General features: G+C 50.8%; 5 protein-coding genes across 6 annotated transcripts; 4 read left to right on the top strand and 1 right to left on the bottom strand.

The window, feature by feature from the left end:
- Positions 1–146: 146 nt before the first annotated feature.
- FOIG_11926 (uncharacterized protein) lies at positions 147–491 on the bottom strand (the record flags this gene model as incomplete). Its single annotated transcript, XM_031212597.1, has 1 exon — positions 147–491. One exon carries the CDS (start codon positions 489–491, stop codon positions 147–149), a length of 345 nt encoding a protein of 114 aa, XP_031057475.1.
- Positions 330–3766, top strand: FOIG_11925 (uncharacterized protein). 2 transcript variants are annotated; one of them, XM_031212595.1, is made up of 3 exons: positions 330–1387; positions 2502–2667; positions 2736–3766. In XM_031212595.1, the coding sequence occupies exons 1-3, from the start codon at positions 1015–1017 to the stop codon at positions 3364–3366; spliced, it is 1170 nt and encodes a 389-aa protein (XP_031057473.1). In that variant the 5' UTR covers positions 330–1014; the 3' UTR covers positions 3367–3766. The 2 variants fall into 2 exon arrangements, with proteins under 2 accessions (XP_031057473.1, XP_031057474.1); XM_031212596.1 differs by having other exon boundaries at positions 330–1514.
- Positions 3767–4334: 568 nt separating this feature from the next.
- On the top strand, positions 4335–7505 carry FOIG_11924 (uncharacterized protein; the record flags this gene model as incomplete). The annotated part of the gene is made up of 1 exon (XM_031212594.1): positions 4335–7505. One exon carries the CDS (start codon positions 4335–4337, stop codon positions 7503–7505), a length of 3171 nt encoding a protein of 1056 aa, XP_031057472.1.
- Positions 7506–9990: 2485 nt separating this feature from the next.
- On the top strand, positions 9991–12120 carry FOIG_11923 (uncharacterized protein; the record flags this gene model as incomplete). The annotated part of the gene is made up of 2 exons (XM_031212593.1): positions 9991–11421; positions 11479–12120. The coding sequence occupies 2 exons, from the start codon at positions 9991–9993 to the stop codon at positions 12118–12120; spliced, it is 2073 nt and encodes a 690-aa protein (XP_031057471.1).
- A 438-nt stretch (positions 12121–12558) lies between these two features.
- On the top strand, positions 12559–15555 carry FOIG_11922 (uncharacterized protein). Its single transcript, XM_031212592.1, has 3 exons — positions 12559–13780; positions 13883–14585; positions 14637–15555. The coding sequence occupies exons 1-3, from the start codon at positions 13211–13213 to the stop codon at positions 14900–14902; spliced, it is 1539 nt and encodes a 512-aa protein (XP_031057470.1). The 5' UTR covers positions 12559–13210; the 3' UTR covers positions 14903–15555.
- The last annotated feature ends 6 nt before the right edge of the window (positions 15556–15561 follow it).

Below are 15561 nucleotides of genomic sequence, written 5' to 3'. Positions count from 1 at the left end.
GATGGCACAGCAAAATAAAACCAAAACCTGTGCTTGGTTTCTTTGTTTGCGTTGGTGGCTTTTGAGTGGCTCACAGGGTCGTCCCGCATGTATTTCCTTGGCGTTCTGTACGGTGACGGCGCATGCAACCAGGTACAAATCAAGGGTCACCCCAGCAGAATGTGCCTCAAAGGTCCTAGTGGGATACCTGCCAAACTCGTGGTTGCATGTCGCATTTCCAGAACGGGTACCTTGTAGCGGGTTCCAGCATCGGAAACATTGGGAAACCCGCTGCAGAGGGTCACTGTACAAGGTGGAAGCGATCCACTAAACCTCGCCTTGCCCTGGATCTTGGGCTTCTCTGGCTTCTGGCTCTCGTCCCGATGTTCCTCGCTTGAGATACTCGGGAGCTGATTTGCTGGATTTCCCACTTTTTGGGGGTTGGGAGGCGCTGGAAGGAACCAGGATGGAACGGGAGAGGCAAGATCAATTCTGGCATTGGATCCATCCATGGAAGAGTGTGTCTAGTGAGTGAGTGTGTCTCGCTTGCGATAACAAAACCGTTTCGGAACCCTTCGATTTTCATTTCTTAGGGAACCCTTCATTTCTCACCCAAATAGGCAAACACTTCACTCATCTTACTTACTGTACTGTGCTGCTGTGCGTGCTGCGCTGCGCTGCGCTTGCTTACATACTACACTGCAGTGTCATGTTGTGTTGTGTTGTGTGTTTGCCTTTAACAGTACATCTTGACGCCGCCATCACATTCTTGAGTTACAGCTACCTACTTTATTCATTCGCCTCACTTCTTTTTATCCGTCCTCCGTGGCATTCCGTCCAATACATTAAAAAAAGCCACTCTATCGTACTCTTATTATCTCTCTTGGCCGCCCTCCATTTGCGACACCGACACGACCTGCCCCTCACTGTTAATCATCAAATCTCCCCGACTGCCGCCGCTCTCCCCGTGAGCGCGCATTCATTCCTATCCACTCGATCCCCTGGTTCTTCTCAATCCTCCATATATACCTACTTATGCAGCGACGTTGGCGCTTGATTCAAGACTCGGGCTGGGTTCTCAGTCAGGCGAATAGCTATTCTCCAAGAGACCAAAGACTCAAACCTCAGACGTTGAATCACGACTGCAACGACGATATGGCCAGTTTCGCCAGAACCATCAAATCTCCTTACTTATCGCCTCGACTACGGCCTTCCATGCCGGGGCGCTCCATGTCTACGAATTCCGACCATTCCAACTCTCCTCAAAGCCCACGATCCGATGAAATTGTCGGCGAATTCGACTTATCTGGACGAAACACCCCAGCGATTCCATCCAAAAGACGGAATCAACCACGAGACGGATTCTTTGACCTTGATGACATTGATTCTCGCACTTCCTACTTTTCAGGTAAGTTAGCATTGACATTGGCATTGTACGGAATGCTTGGAATGCATATCCAATATCCAGTCGTTTGACCCCTGATTGCCCATCCATCCCTACCTCTCTCGGATGATCTTCCATCACCTGGCCTCAAGTGAGTGATCTCAACCTCTTTACGGCCGGACGTCGGGGCTATCCTCCGGCCGATGATCTCGGACGGAGACGGGCGGTGCTCAACCCGGCAGCTGGCATCGCATCGCATCGCATCGTGCAAAAAGCTCCGAGGCGAGACACGTTCTCCTGCTCAAACGTGGTTCGGCGCCACAAGTTCCCCCTCAACGAACCCAAGAGACTCTGGCACATGGCATAAGCTCTAGTTGTACACCACCAAAAAAAAGTATGTACAACGAATAGATGCGATGCTGTGTAAAGAAAAGGGGTGTAAGAGCCGCCTCCACGCTGCTGTCCCTGTCCCACAGCGCAATGCATCAATAGTTATGCCTATCAACGCTACTCAAGTTGGCTATTGGAACATCCTAACCAATGATGCATCCGGCGATTGACTGGCGCAAAGCGCGCGGGGCGGGATTGAGGTCTCGGGAGGCTCCCGCACCCCCCGTTTTCGAGAATGCCATATTGGCTTCTCGAGCTTGTCCATCTTCAACCATCAGATCAATCTTGAGTCGTTGCTCTTTGCTTGACTTGTCACGCTCCCCAATTTCCACAATTCTCCTCACTTTATTTCGCTCATCTTTTCCTTTTCCCCTCAAATCATCTGCCCCTTCTCCACCTCTTCTCAATCATTTCCGAGTCAAAATGTCTCTTGTGACGGGGATTTGACCATGCTTTATCGCGCTACTCATGTCTCTCTCCCCACACTCACTTCCCAGCCATCGCGGGGTAGTCTAGCGGCCCCCATCGACCATCCCGGGGTTGGCCGTTGAGTGACGCCTGGACTGGCCCTGAAGTGCACTACCGGCTTTTGCTTTAAAATGTTCTTATATCCCGTGCTATTCCTCAATTATCCTGTTTTCGATCTTGTTGTCATCGACCCTCCCGTCGTCACTACGCATTCGGTCATCGTAAACCTTATTCTTCTTACTGGACTTCCCTTTTTACTTACATGTCCCCTCTTTATTAGACGACAACGAGAAGTCTGCTCCTGGCACTCCCTCAGCTCCCTCAACCCCGCGTAGCCGCAGCCACGTTCGACCTATAGCTATCGATCTGCCTCAACTCAAGCGTTTCACTTCCGCTCCCGCACGCACGCCTCCCGAACCCTTATCTGCAAGAGGTGACCTTCCTGGGTAAGACATGCCATGTTCTCTCAATTCAATTCCATTCATCTTTACCACGTGGACTAACACCGTTGCAGAGGTTACTTTCCACTTCACGAGGATCCCAACAGTCGTGTCCATCGGCCACACCCTTTCCAACATCATCCCGACACTCGCATGAGTCGTCTCATCTCGGAATCTGGACCAATCTACGCGGACTCTCCCACTTCTCATCCAGCTCAAAGTGCAGTCATGTCTCACTCAAACACTCCCGTCGCCTCCTACCTTGCTCCAGGCTTCCATGACCACCCCGTCCCTATGGGCAAATACTACCCATCCAACTACGAAAGTAGAAATGGCGCTCAATCAAATCTGCGACCTCCCTTGTCTGGAAGCGTGTCGTCCAACGTCGGATCCGATTCCAGTGCAATCCCTCGTGCAAGTAGCCAGTCGAACCCCGAGAGCGAGCTGCGTCGCAAGTTACAACAGTATCAACGCGATATGATTGCACAAGCAAGCATGGCTGCAAATGAGCTCATTAGTAGCTCAGCCAAATCTGGCGATAAGCCTGGTTTGTCGCTCAATGACCTTCCTCTCCGGGACTCTCGCTTTGCTACTCCTGGCTGTCAGAAGCCCTTATCACCCAGACTCCTTCCCATGGGAAGTCCTGGCCCTGTCACCCCCATGGACCTTGAAGCCATTGGCGCTGGTGACTACATGAGTCGCTAAAAATATGGCAGCATTTCACAAATTTCTTTCTCTTACCAGTTACTGTGTTGGGATATTGAGATAGAGTGTCATATGCATACAGATTGAGCATGGTTCTTGCATCGAAACTGGCTGGACTTGTTATTTTCATTTGACAAAGGGCGTTGGTTGGAGATGAGCCCATCAGTGGCCTGACATTCCTCCTAGGTGGCATTCAGCGTGTTGTTTAACTGCATCTGGTACAATTTGATACCGTACGTGTTGAGGCATGATACCCATAGAATAAATTTCATTTGTGAGGGCTAAATGGTGACCACCGGGCCACCCATCTCCGCAGATAAGTATGTGCTGTTCTCCGTGATGTTAAAGTGACCCGTAGCCGAGGAGATGATAGTACCTTTTGATACAGCAAGCATGTCAGACGGTAGGACTAGGCAATGATTTAGGCAGTACCATTGAAGACCTTGTTCCCGTTGGATTATTTCCGTTTCGTGCTAGCTCCATCGTATACATCTATTCAGTGCTCATTTATATCTTGTGTTAATCCAGTCTGCAAAAGCCCTGCAAATGCATGTCACGAAAACGGAATAAAGAAGCAGACTCTGTTGACTCTGTCCTGCCAACAAGTCCTACTGTCGCAACAATACATATGAGTGAGATTGAGCTGAAACATGCAAATGATGCACTTGTTTCTGTTGCTTTGGTGCTGCCTGAGACTGAGGGGCCAAAGTGTACAGGGTAGGCGACACTCCAGGCAGCAAGAGCTGTGGGGTTGAATTAGCACGTGATCTGGCGTCGCGTTTGCCTGCCGTTCGAGCCAATTCAATTTAACTCTACGCGTTCCGTTTGTTCACCTCATGTTAGTGAAACCCTGTCTTCTCATGTACTTCATGTGCTGTAGCACATTTGAACGATCTTTATGACATCGAAATGTGGAAGGAGTTATTGTTTTATGAGCTCGAGAAGTCATACCTATCTTTTCGCCAAGCATGACTTCTGGTTCCATTCCCACGACTGCCCTCGTGGTGGATTTCATTTGCCTCTTTACACACGATCTGAAGAGAAAGCAAAAAAGGTGGCAAGATGGAGTGCTCAAATATCACACGTTCAACAAGCGTGTCATGGTGTATGATGATCGCAACCACTTTATAGGCGATGCTCATTGGCAAGAAGGTGGGGACCTTGAGCCTGGTGATGAGTTTGAGCTGGATCGAGGTGCTGCTATCGTTCAAGTTTCGGACTGTACTGGACAACGAGAGCAGGATCTGACAGAGTTACTGGACAAGCGCGCAAAGGAAGTTGAGAAGCGGCGGACAAATGCTGGGACGACACGAACACCAGGATCGACTGCAGCAGTAACTCAAACACCAAGAAACGACCAAAATGCCCCCCATTTTCAACTCAGACATCGCCCGCTTAATGATCTTGTTGGAGGAGCTTCAAGAATTGGGAGGGCCGTCATTTCACCCCACTCGCCATTTGAGCAGCGCAGGATGGCCGAGAGCCCAGGTCAGCAGCAAGATTCACCTTCAGAAGACGCGCGGCCGAGCAAAAGGAGGAGGCGAGAGGAGTCGCCTCCGAGAAAGATGGGGCATGCCCGTGCTCTATTTGGAACGACTCTAACTCTCACTCCGTTCTCGTCTTCAATATCGTCAGCTCGAAGTCAACCATTGCACGATAGGGCCGCAGCAAGGCCAAAAGTCGCACCACCTGGCTCACGAGATGGCACATCAAGGCGTGCTGATAGAAGCTCAAAATCACCACCACCTTCTTCTAATCCCGAAGACACGGAGACCAGCGCTCCTCGTCAGGCTGCACCCCGCCGGGTTCTTACACAACGGGCATCGTTGAAGGAGCTGCTGGCAGGCAATGAGCACAATCGGGCCAGCGAACTTCCTCGGACTCGAGAACCTCTGCCGAAGAATCGCACGAAAGCCTCGAAGCCAGTGAAACCTCGACAACCGCCTCCCAAAGATGAGGTTGTTTCACTTCTCACCCAAGAGCCCGTGTCACCAAAACATCGTAGTGATGCAGCCGCGAATAACTCTCCCAACAGCCGAGGACATCAGGAATCCAATGCAGACAGACCATCCAGATCCCGAACATCTGCGCCAAAACTGTCGAAAATAGTTGAATCTGACAAAGGTAATGAAGGATCACCAGCAGCCGACGACGAAGCATTTCTCAATTGGTTGGCGCAAAGTGAGGATTCTCCAGCCGTGGACCAAGCACCAGTGCCACCAGCGGACAACCGCCCACCACGCCCGAAGAAGACAAAGGGTGATCCTGTCCCAGCAATCCAAAGGCCTGCAAAGGAGTCTACCCGGAAGGTCGCCCAAGAACCCATCGTTGTCGATGAAGATGAAGATGAGGATGTGGAGGCACTACCGCATCCAAAGACCTCCCGAATCCGCCCCGAGAGCGCTGTCTCAAAAACGACCAAAAGAAAAGAGACGAGTACAGCGGAACCTCATGGAACGAAGCGAACACTGAGTACCGATAGAGCATCCGCAACAGAAACCGCTACGGACAAACCTCCTCCTGCGAAGGAACCGCGGACAGAGCTCAGGATCAGATCAAGGCAGCGGCGCGGGCTTCTCATGATGGCTCAAAGGAAAGAAGGAGGTCGACCAGGCTCAGCAGGAAGACCAGTCCCCCCCTCATCAGGAGCTGGAAGCGACACACAAAAAACATCGCATACCATCGCCCGCGCTGCCTCGATTTCAGAAGAACCCCAAGCTACTGAGAGAATTACGACAAAGACAACCGCTTCGAAAAAGCGACAAGACTCAGCTGAGCCAAGTGAGCTTCATCACTCCGTGGAGGAGCCTGATGACCAGTCAATCGCGATTCATAACCCGAATACAGAAGAGGCGGCCCGCCACAAGGACTCAGATAATGAATCTGAGGCCCTGAAAGAGCCAGAGGTCGAACTTGTACCGAGTGACGATGCAATTTCAGTCAGTGAGCTTTCTGAAGATAGGAGGTCCCCTCCACCTCGCCGACGGACAAACCCAAGTCGACGCACACGAAACAGGGCGGCCCCAGTCGTGTTCAGCGACAACGAGGGTGAAACCTCAGCATTTGATTCCCCAGCAAGATCTGACGATGAAGAAGAAGGCTTGTCTCTCGCGTCGAAAGCTGGCCGAAAACCTGAGCCTAAGCCCAGTTCCGGCCCACGTATCACCAAGATGTCACGGAAAAGCGTCAAGAGCAGAGAAATTATTGGTTTTGTTATGCCCGATGAAGATTTTTCGATGGATGGTTTCAACGTCGGTCATGCTGAGCTGGCTGAGGTCAAAAAGCCAAGTAACGACTTGAAAGTAGCTGAGAAGCCTCCAGGCAAAGCTCGCGATACACTAGAGGCACCAGCGAACCATAAGTCTGTCAGCGACGGACTTGAAGCGGAACAACTACGAACGAATAAGAAAGAGCCTGAGAAGGAGCAACCTCCAACAAAGGAAAAGATACCCGAACCAACATGGTCTTCAGCGAACACGAAGGAACCAGACACAGTACCGCGCTCCACGAATAGTAGAGCACATGAAGCAGCAGAATCTGTGTTGCAAGAAAAAGAGAGGGAAATCGAAATAGTACGACCCCCGACGAACGCAAAACAACCCCAAATAGGTCAACCAGCAACGAGGATGCAAGAGCAGGAAGCCAGCGCATCCACAACAGGTTCGAGGGGCCCTAAGGTACAAGAATCCTCAGCCAAAGAAAAGGAATCCAAAGAAGTACAGCCTGCGATAAGTGAAAAAGAACTAGAAACAGCACAACCATTGACGAAGGAGAAAAACACTGAAGCAGAAGCCCCCTCAACGAGTGGAAAAAGGCTCGAAGCAGCACAGCCACCAGCCCATGGAAAAGAACAACAAGAAAAGCAACGACCGCGCATTGTGAACCCTGCGACTAGAGGTAGGAAAGCCGCAAGAAAACAAGACGCGGCCGGGTTGCCGCCGCAAACACTGGTTCAATTTGAGCCTGCTACTTCGTCTCGCATTGCTCCGGCGCAGCCACCAAAGAAGATAGCCCCCTTGAACAATGTGCCTCAATCAGAGTTGCCGGTGTTCTGCAGAGCAAATGGTGGTGCTTGGAGCAGACATGCTGAGGATCTACTAGGTATGACGAGGCCTACAAGAAGAATGCCTCGATGTTGATACCGCGGCACCTCATGTTTTGTTTTCTTGTGTCTGCATACAAATTCTTTGTAGGAGAAGTATCTTTCCGAGAACTACGTCGTTTACTGGGGGTTTCTGACTTTGTCTGGCACGTCGTTTCTACCGACACTCCTGCGAATACTTTTGGCATTTCTGTCTTTCAAGCGGACCCCTCCGTCGGTAATCCGGACTGACATTACCTCCGCGTCTGAGCTGTCAACAACCAGCTTTACCCATATTCTGTTGAGCAACAAAGGACGCACTGGATAGGAATTTCCCACGTGAAGGCTTTCATGGCTACCCCTGGCCGTTCCCACCGATGTTCAAGACGATTCGCTAAATCTCACGAAATGAAGGGGTTTGATGATTGAGAGGCTACTGACTAGTCCTAAGCCTGTCGAAGAACAAGGAACCGCTCTGAACGACTCGATTCTCTGGGTCAGTGCTTGCTTTGTTTGAGTAAACAGGGATATTGGTCGGCCACGACTTCACACGACGACTACTTCTGTTGTCTGACCCGATCTGCCCTTGGCCAGCCCATCCCAGTTGCTCGCCAACAGTATGGCCGTGTACAGAAACTCTCGAGCAACAAGAACACTGGATGATACAGCAAGCTCCAAGCCATCTGTCAGATTAGTTCCATTGGAACACCCTTGTGAGCGAATGGGCCTGCAGTGCCTCAGTTGTGCGTACAGAAGCAGAGCGAGCAAGAAAGTCAGAGCAGTGGATCTGCGCAAAGTATCTACGAGTCGCCGATAGAGTCACCTCGGCGCCTTGTTGTTAAGGTTTTGGTGATTTATCAGCATGTTGGGGAAGGGCGTTCGGGAAACGGAATGGGCTACAGGCGTTAAGGTGGCCCTCTGCCGGCGTCTATCATGTTAGATTTCCTATTCGGACGTTTGACGAATACAATCAGAATGAGTCGAAGTTTAGGATGGTGTCTACCCCCGCAGCACCCCTTGTTTTGTTTCTCGGCATGGTTCACGCGGCCAATATTTGGGTTCTGATGTTGTGAACTAAAGGATGGACAAGGTGTGGATCCTGGGAAGTGCTGCGTCTGCTTACTTGATGCCCAGATAACTACGGTCGGGCACAATGTTGCTGGTTCCACTGGAATATATAAGAGGCTACTGGGCCCCGTCTTGTTGTCTCTCATCGACCAACTCACTTGACGTTCAAAACGGAGCCAACAATGCTACCAGGAGTTTTGTTTTGTCAAGACAAGGCTCCGATCTGCCTCGAGGTTTTTACACTTCAAATTTTGACGAGAGTACAAGGTTAGAGTTATCACTCTAAGTTTTGCCTTTGCCTTTTGCCTTTATCTTCTCATAGGAGAATGTCCACGCGGTGTGAGACGAGACAAAGTTACATGGTATGAAGAATGAAGAGTCATAACTGAAGAGTTCTCAATAGTTTACACAATAATGATATGATGATTCGGCGTTTTCCCCAGTTGATCGATGATCCTTGAGACTATTGAAACGAGATATCAACCAACAATGGCTGAGCCATGCTACGGCCTCCGACTTAACCGTAGTGTAACTAACATATGGGGTCGACTCGAGTCGAACGAGTTTCAAATCTGGGGTTGCTGAAGTTGAGTCATCCTCGTATGCGGGCTTGAAAGCATTGACCAACCAGAATGCTTTTCTCTCGCCGAAGTCTTAGCTCTGATGGTGCAGATGGTGGGTCAAGGTAACCAATAGGCATATTTCTTGGGGCGGATCTTACAAAAGTCCAGGAATATGATTGGTGGTTTGGTGTCACTCTGCCTTGTCGCGCTTTACCTTTTCGAGCACGCCGAAAGACTCAATCTCCTCCACTCTGACCTTCCCTTGAAGTGCTGCGCCATGCTTCCGCCCGGGCACCTGCGGCTTCCATCAAACAGACAGTGAAATACTTCGACGACGCCCTCCCCCGTGGCCTCAGGCGTTTCCTCCTTCACTTCCTCTTTCTCGTTACTATCACGACTAATTCGATTATTCGATCAAGAGAATATCTTGTATCGCAATAGTCCTCTACAGTACTGACACTAAACACAACGCAACACACGCTAGACTAACACCGAAACTGGCGACAAGTTTGGTACCTCAAGGCTTTGCCTATCTCTCTATCCCCCTTCAGTTCAATCTGATACGCGTCAACGAAACAAGACTCTACGCATCTCTCTTGGCGCAGTCTTCCTGTTTCTCACTTGCACGCCCCATCTCGAGCGACCTCAAAACACCATAGTCTCTCGTTTGATTCTTTGACAAGTACCCAAACGCTTCACGTGAGAGTAAGCAGGGTCGGAGTAAGCAACTATCCGGACCTGTCACACTTATGCATCGATCGACTAACAGAGTCGTATCTAGCCAACTGACGCGACCTACCAAAGCTCTCCAGGATATTGTATTTGGAGAGTGTACAGCAATTCCAAGCCCCCGTTCCCGTTTTCAAAATTCTGCCTTTTCAAGTAAACCTGAACGGAAATTTCGAGCTTGCAATGGCGTCCAACACCAATACTCTTCCTCAAGGATTCTCGGTTTTCCAGCCTACTCTTGGTGCTCAGCTCCAGTTCTTCCCTGCCATCGGCACCCGTGAGCTCGATGAGATGATCAACGCTTACATGCCTGGACCCGCCTCCAACCAGGAGAAGCGGGCCAGCATCGCTCTCGACTACTTTGAGTATGCTCACCTGACTGGGCAGACTTTCAAGTTCTACCCTATCTATTCCGCTGCCGACTCTCCTGCTACTGCCAGCCCTCTTCAGGACTCTGGTTATGGATCTTCTTTCAACACCAGCCCCGCTACCTCTAACTGGGATTGGAGCAATGTGAACACTTCAAGCTCTTCTCGCCGCTCATCTCCCAAGTCGACCTCCAGCCCCCAGGCCACCGATTTCTCGAACCTCCCTGGCATGAAGATCATGACCAAGGATGGACGTGATGTGACCAACTCTGCTTCCCGAGGATCCAAGACAAAGGAGCAGCGAGATCACGCTCATCTCATGCGAATCATCAAGGCTTGCGACAGCTGCAAGAAGAAGAAGATTCGCTGCGATCCTAGCCACAAGAAGCGTGGTGTTTCCAGCACAGCGGCTCAGCCTGCTAAGGTGACTAAGAAGACGAAGACAGTGGCTCCAGAACCCAAGGCCACTCCTGTTGTTGTTCAGGATGCCTTTACGCAATTGACATTCCCCCAGCAAGACTTCTCAGCCGACCTCGACAGCTTGGCTGCTCCTACAGAACAGGGAGTTGAGCCATGGGAGCAATTCGTCCAGTTCCCTGCTGAGGATGACAACTATGACTTCTTCAATGACCCCGAGGGCTACTTCTCTCCTGGATCCTCCTCCTTCCTCTCTGAGGACTCTACGAAGCCCGTTACTCCCACGACAGAACAAGACTTACTCCGTCGTCCACGCGATGAGGACCTAGCAGGACTTACCGATCTTGCGGCGTATATGCCATTCAACCAGACCGAAGCCAATCACGACTATGTGGACTTCAACCTGTACTCTCCTGCATCAATCTTCTCTGAAGATGAGCGTATGGTCCCGATTGAAGTTTCCAAGCAGTCTATTAGTCAGCCTAGGTCACCAGCACCGAACCCACTACCGCCAAACGAGTCCTCGAGTGGCTTCTATAGTAGTGGCGGTGAACTTGGCGGCGGCGACCTAAATGGCGATCTGTTTGGATCGCTTTCTGTGGGCTCGTCATCCGCACCTCAACAACCCTCTACCCATGGCCAGCTCGGCCGCGAAGACGTCTATCGCGACCCTGGAGCTGGCCTGGAGTATTACTCCGGTACCCCAGAGTCTAGTCTCGGCTCGCAACTTCTGAGCTCGAGGGCGAACTCATGGTCAGACCGCGACGCGCAAAGCTCTGTGTCTGAACCGCTGTCCTCTGTGGACTCTCAGCTATCCACGAATAGTAACGTACGTGTCTCACTGATTATCCCGCTTCTGATGGAGTGGCAACTAACTTCGGAGAAGGTGACAATTAGTCGCGATATTATCGAGGCCCGCGGAGTAACAACAGCACAATTAGAGTCTCGACCACTCGAGACAACCGCCACCACTACAACCGCCACTACTACCACGACTCTGGGCACGCAGTCCACGGAGACGATAGCACAATCAAGCTATCAACCGATCGTGACGGAAGGCACAGAAGATTCATCGGGTTGTCGAGCATCCGAGAATCACACTGTGACCGCCCAAGCGGTTCTCCAACGTGTCGATGCACAAGGCGACCTACATCAACCAGCTTCTCCAGATGCAGAGATTCACAATGTGGCGGAAGATATATCCCAACCTTCTCCCGCGCCCGTTGTGCCAGCTCACCAGACGATTGGCCTGGAAACTCAATCTGACCAGCCAAACATGGAAGCACTCGCATCCATTGCTGCGATGTTAATCGCCTCGACCGTTTGGTCTTATGTCTCTCAACAGTTTGTCCTGCAGGACAAATATCGGGAGCAGCAGACACAACCCGCTGCACTCAGTCAGCGAAAGGTCAATGGTATCATGCCCAGCATTCGAGAGAAGGTCTGCAGATTGCAGAACACGACACGAAGCGGCAAGACGTCAGTCGGTCGAATGGTCTCGATGAACAGAAGTCTCATCGCTGTGTAGCGATGAATCCTTGTTGCGCACCAGGTGGAATGAATGGAGTTGGTATACAGGCTTTCGGCTAGAGCCATGATAGAGCTTGCACCCTTTTTTATTTGTTTTATTTATTGCATTTAGCATTGGGAGTGAATGGCCGCGCAGTTGCGCTGGTCTTGACAGGGAATGGCAGTTGCTATAGAGCGAGCATCGAGCCCAAAACCAATTGAACTGGCCTCCAAGGCCGTATAATATTTAAATCCTGTCCCTTTGCGATGTGATCTATGTTGCGTGCCTGGTGGTGTGAGTATCACCAACAGTAAAGTTTGTCCTACTTGTCTGTGAATGAGACGGCCTCACCGTATTCTGAATATGTGTTCCGTAAACTCTGGGGGACTGTAATTCGATGAGCGGCTATGAAAGCGGGTCACCTGTATTAGACGGTGGATCAAACAGGGATTAGCGCAACAACGCGAGTATGAAATCTTCTCTCAAATTGATGTAGGACATCAGTATCTCGAACCCTTTCTCTTACTTTTTAAGGCTGGGGGGAAACTTTGATAAGCCATTCCAGGCCAAAAGAAAATTCACTCCTTTTGTCTTTCATTAATTTATTTCTGGGGCCATAGGACGACGCAGCACGACAATACCTTGCTCTTTTCCTTGTTCGGCGGCATCTGTACTGTACGATCGATTGCTTGTAATCTAGTGATTGCATGTGGCGATGAGCTTAGAGTAACAGCCAATTTCTGGTCTACTATTTGAGCTTTCTTGTTAAGTCTTGCGTGAGCTCTGATTAAGCTTACCGGATTATTGTTCTCCATTGTCCGAATTGTAAATACACAAAGGCCTGTGTTACTTGGTTTTGAGACGACATTTGCTGTCAGCCTATTGTTCTAGAAGGAGGAACAAAGGACCAGGGTTGAGGAAGAAAAAAGTAAACATCGGAAAGAGAAGGAAACTTTTGGATACGAGTGAAGGGATTATCGATAACGAGGGTACGAAGGTGAAGGGACTTGTCACTGAGAAGTAAGGAGGAGGATTGAAGCCTGGGGGATAGTGAGTGAGTGAGGGAGTGAAGGTATTCAGAGGCTCGAAGAAGGAGACAAAGACAAACATGGGAGTTTTCAAGTCACTTGGTCTTTCGCCGGCCAAAGCGGCAGGTGCAAAGGCCTTGCGTCGTCTTTTTGGGCGGGTGCTTCCAGGCGAGACTGACAGTGCCAGTGACACTGATCAAACGGGCAGGGGCAACTCCAGTAACGACAACAATACTCAAAGGGAGAAAAACAACAAAGTCAACGCAGATTCTTCATCTACAAAACATCAGGATACATCTGCCCCGACCGATAATCGCCTACAACAAGACGCTCTCACCAATACTGAAACATCTGCAACTACCTCCGATATGGTGTCGCCTCAGAAGCACGTCCCCCAGGGGATCGTGGACAAGGAGAACCAACCGCCAAACACGGCTCAGCTGTCAGAATCGCTCTCTCGTCTGAAAATTGGAGAGGAGAAGGCTGTCGCAACATCCCCCAAGCCCGTCGTTTCCACTGCCCCTGCTGCTGCTGCCGAGGATGCAGCTCCCGCCGTTCAAGGTGTACCTGCTGCCCCCATCTACACAGACCCTGCTGTCATAGCGGAGCGAGCGATGCACATGAAGTTCACTGAAGAAGCTCTTGACATGGTAAGTCAACCAACACACTTGGAAATGGCAAACCCTCCCCCGCCCTCTACTAAGACTGTATATTCCCTACGACATTTAACTTTTGGCTAACTCTCAACCCAGGCGCGACTTGCTCTCAGAACCAACGAAACACCCGTGGGATGTGTTCTTGTTCACGATGGAAAGGTCATTGCTCGAGGCATGAATGCAACCAACGTCACTCGAAATGGTACTCGCCATGCTGAGTTCATGGCCCTCGGCGCTTTACTCTCTTACCCTCCCAAGAATGGACCAAGGACAACCTACCTGAAGCCCAAGCCCGAGAATCAGTCAGCCGAAGCTTCTGATACATCTTCTGTCGAATCAGGACCCGTCGATGAGGGTAATGAGGATGGATCCAAGGGCCACCTCTACCCTTATGGCCAGAAGTGCCACCCTGATGCGCGAGTTGATAGATCTATCATTCGAGAGAGCATTTTGTACGTCACTGTAGAGCCGTGTGTCATGTGTGCTTCTCTCTTGCGACAACTCGGTATCAAGAAGGTCTATTTTGGCGCAGTCAACGACAAGTTTGGCGGAACAGGCGGTGTCTTCAGCATTCATGCCAACTCACTTCCTGTCAGTGCTGATGGCCAGACTGCCAGCGCACATCCAACACCAAAGCCTGCGCAGCTTCCAGACGGAAGTGGCACACTGGGCGTCTCGTATCCTCCAGGTGGAGGAGACGGTGGAAACCTGGAATCTGGTTACGAAATTGAGGGTGGATGGGGTCGTGATGAGGCTGTCGCACTTCTGAGACGATTTTATGTCCAGGAGAATGGACGAGGTAAGTGACACATATTACTCGACTATTTTGACTGATATGCTGACTCTATAGCTCCGGTGCCTCGCAAGAAGGAAGGCCGTGCAGCTCGATTGGCTGCCATGATGGAGGGCGAGGGCACCGGTGAAGGCACTGGCGAGAGCAACGGTGAAAGCAACGGGGAGGATAATGGCGAAGGCAACGACGACGAAAACAGCGAAGAAACGCCAACTCCGGATCTTGCTGCCACTGAACCCGAGCCCCAAGTTCTTGACCTGCCCACTTCAACTCAAACTCTGAAGGAAACGCCCGCGCCGCTAGGTGATCGTACCAACGTCTAGAACAGCGTTGTCGCGATGCCGCTGCCGCATCTGCGCCGTAAGAGTAACACAGAAAATGGTGGAGCCACGGAATAGGTGGACACATCCCATGGAACCTAGCTGATGGAACTGTATCCATCAGCCCTCCGAGACACCTGTGCCAAAGTATTGAAAGCACAATTGGAGAGGATAAACTCATTTTAGACGTTTGGAGGGTCGAGTTGCAGTTTCGGTGGAACTTTGAACAGAATTGCTGTGGGAGGATGGCCTTTGACTTTTGATGCATTTTGGGCGAGCATGACGCTCAAGCGGAGGACATGGCGTGCGGGCTGCTGAGTTCCAGTCGATTGGGGGCAAGGAAGAGTGCTGTCACTGGATGGTGTTGTGGTTTGTGATAGCATAATACACTTATGAATAAGGCTGATGGGTGGTCACGGAGTGCTGGGTAAATTACCATGCGTGGCAGTCTCTACCATGGAGAGTGTAGATCATAGCAAGACCAGCAATTTTGGGCATGGAGGCCGAAGCTAGACTCAGTGACTCCTTGAGTTTGGCGGGAGCAAGTGACTGATTCACTGACTAGACCCCATATCCCATTCCAAATCTCAATTTAATGGACAGAGAGGCCAAGACTATTTACTTGCTTCAGCGTAGACATGAGCAACGATAACGACCCTGTT

The sequence above is a fragment of the Fusarium odoratissimum genome (assembly GCF_000260195.1).
Source record: "Fusarium odoratissimum NRRL 54006 unplaced genomic scaffold supercont1.24, whole genome shotgun sequence".
NCBI lineage: Eukaryota > Fungi > Ascomycota > Sordariomycetes > Hypocreales > Nectriaceae > Fusarium > Fusarium odoratissimum.
The sequence above is the reverse complement of the archived record's forward strand: the minus strand, read 5'-3'. Positions and strand labels throughout refer to the sequence as shown.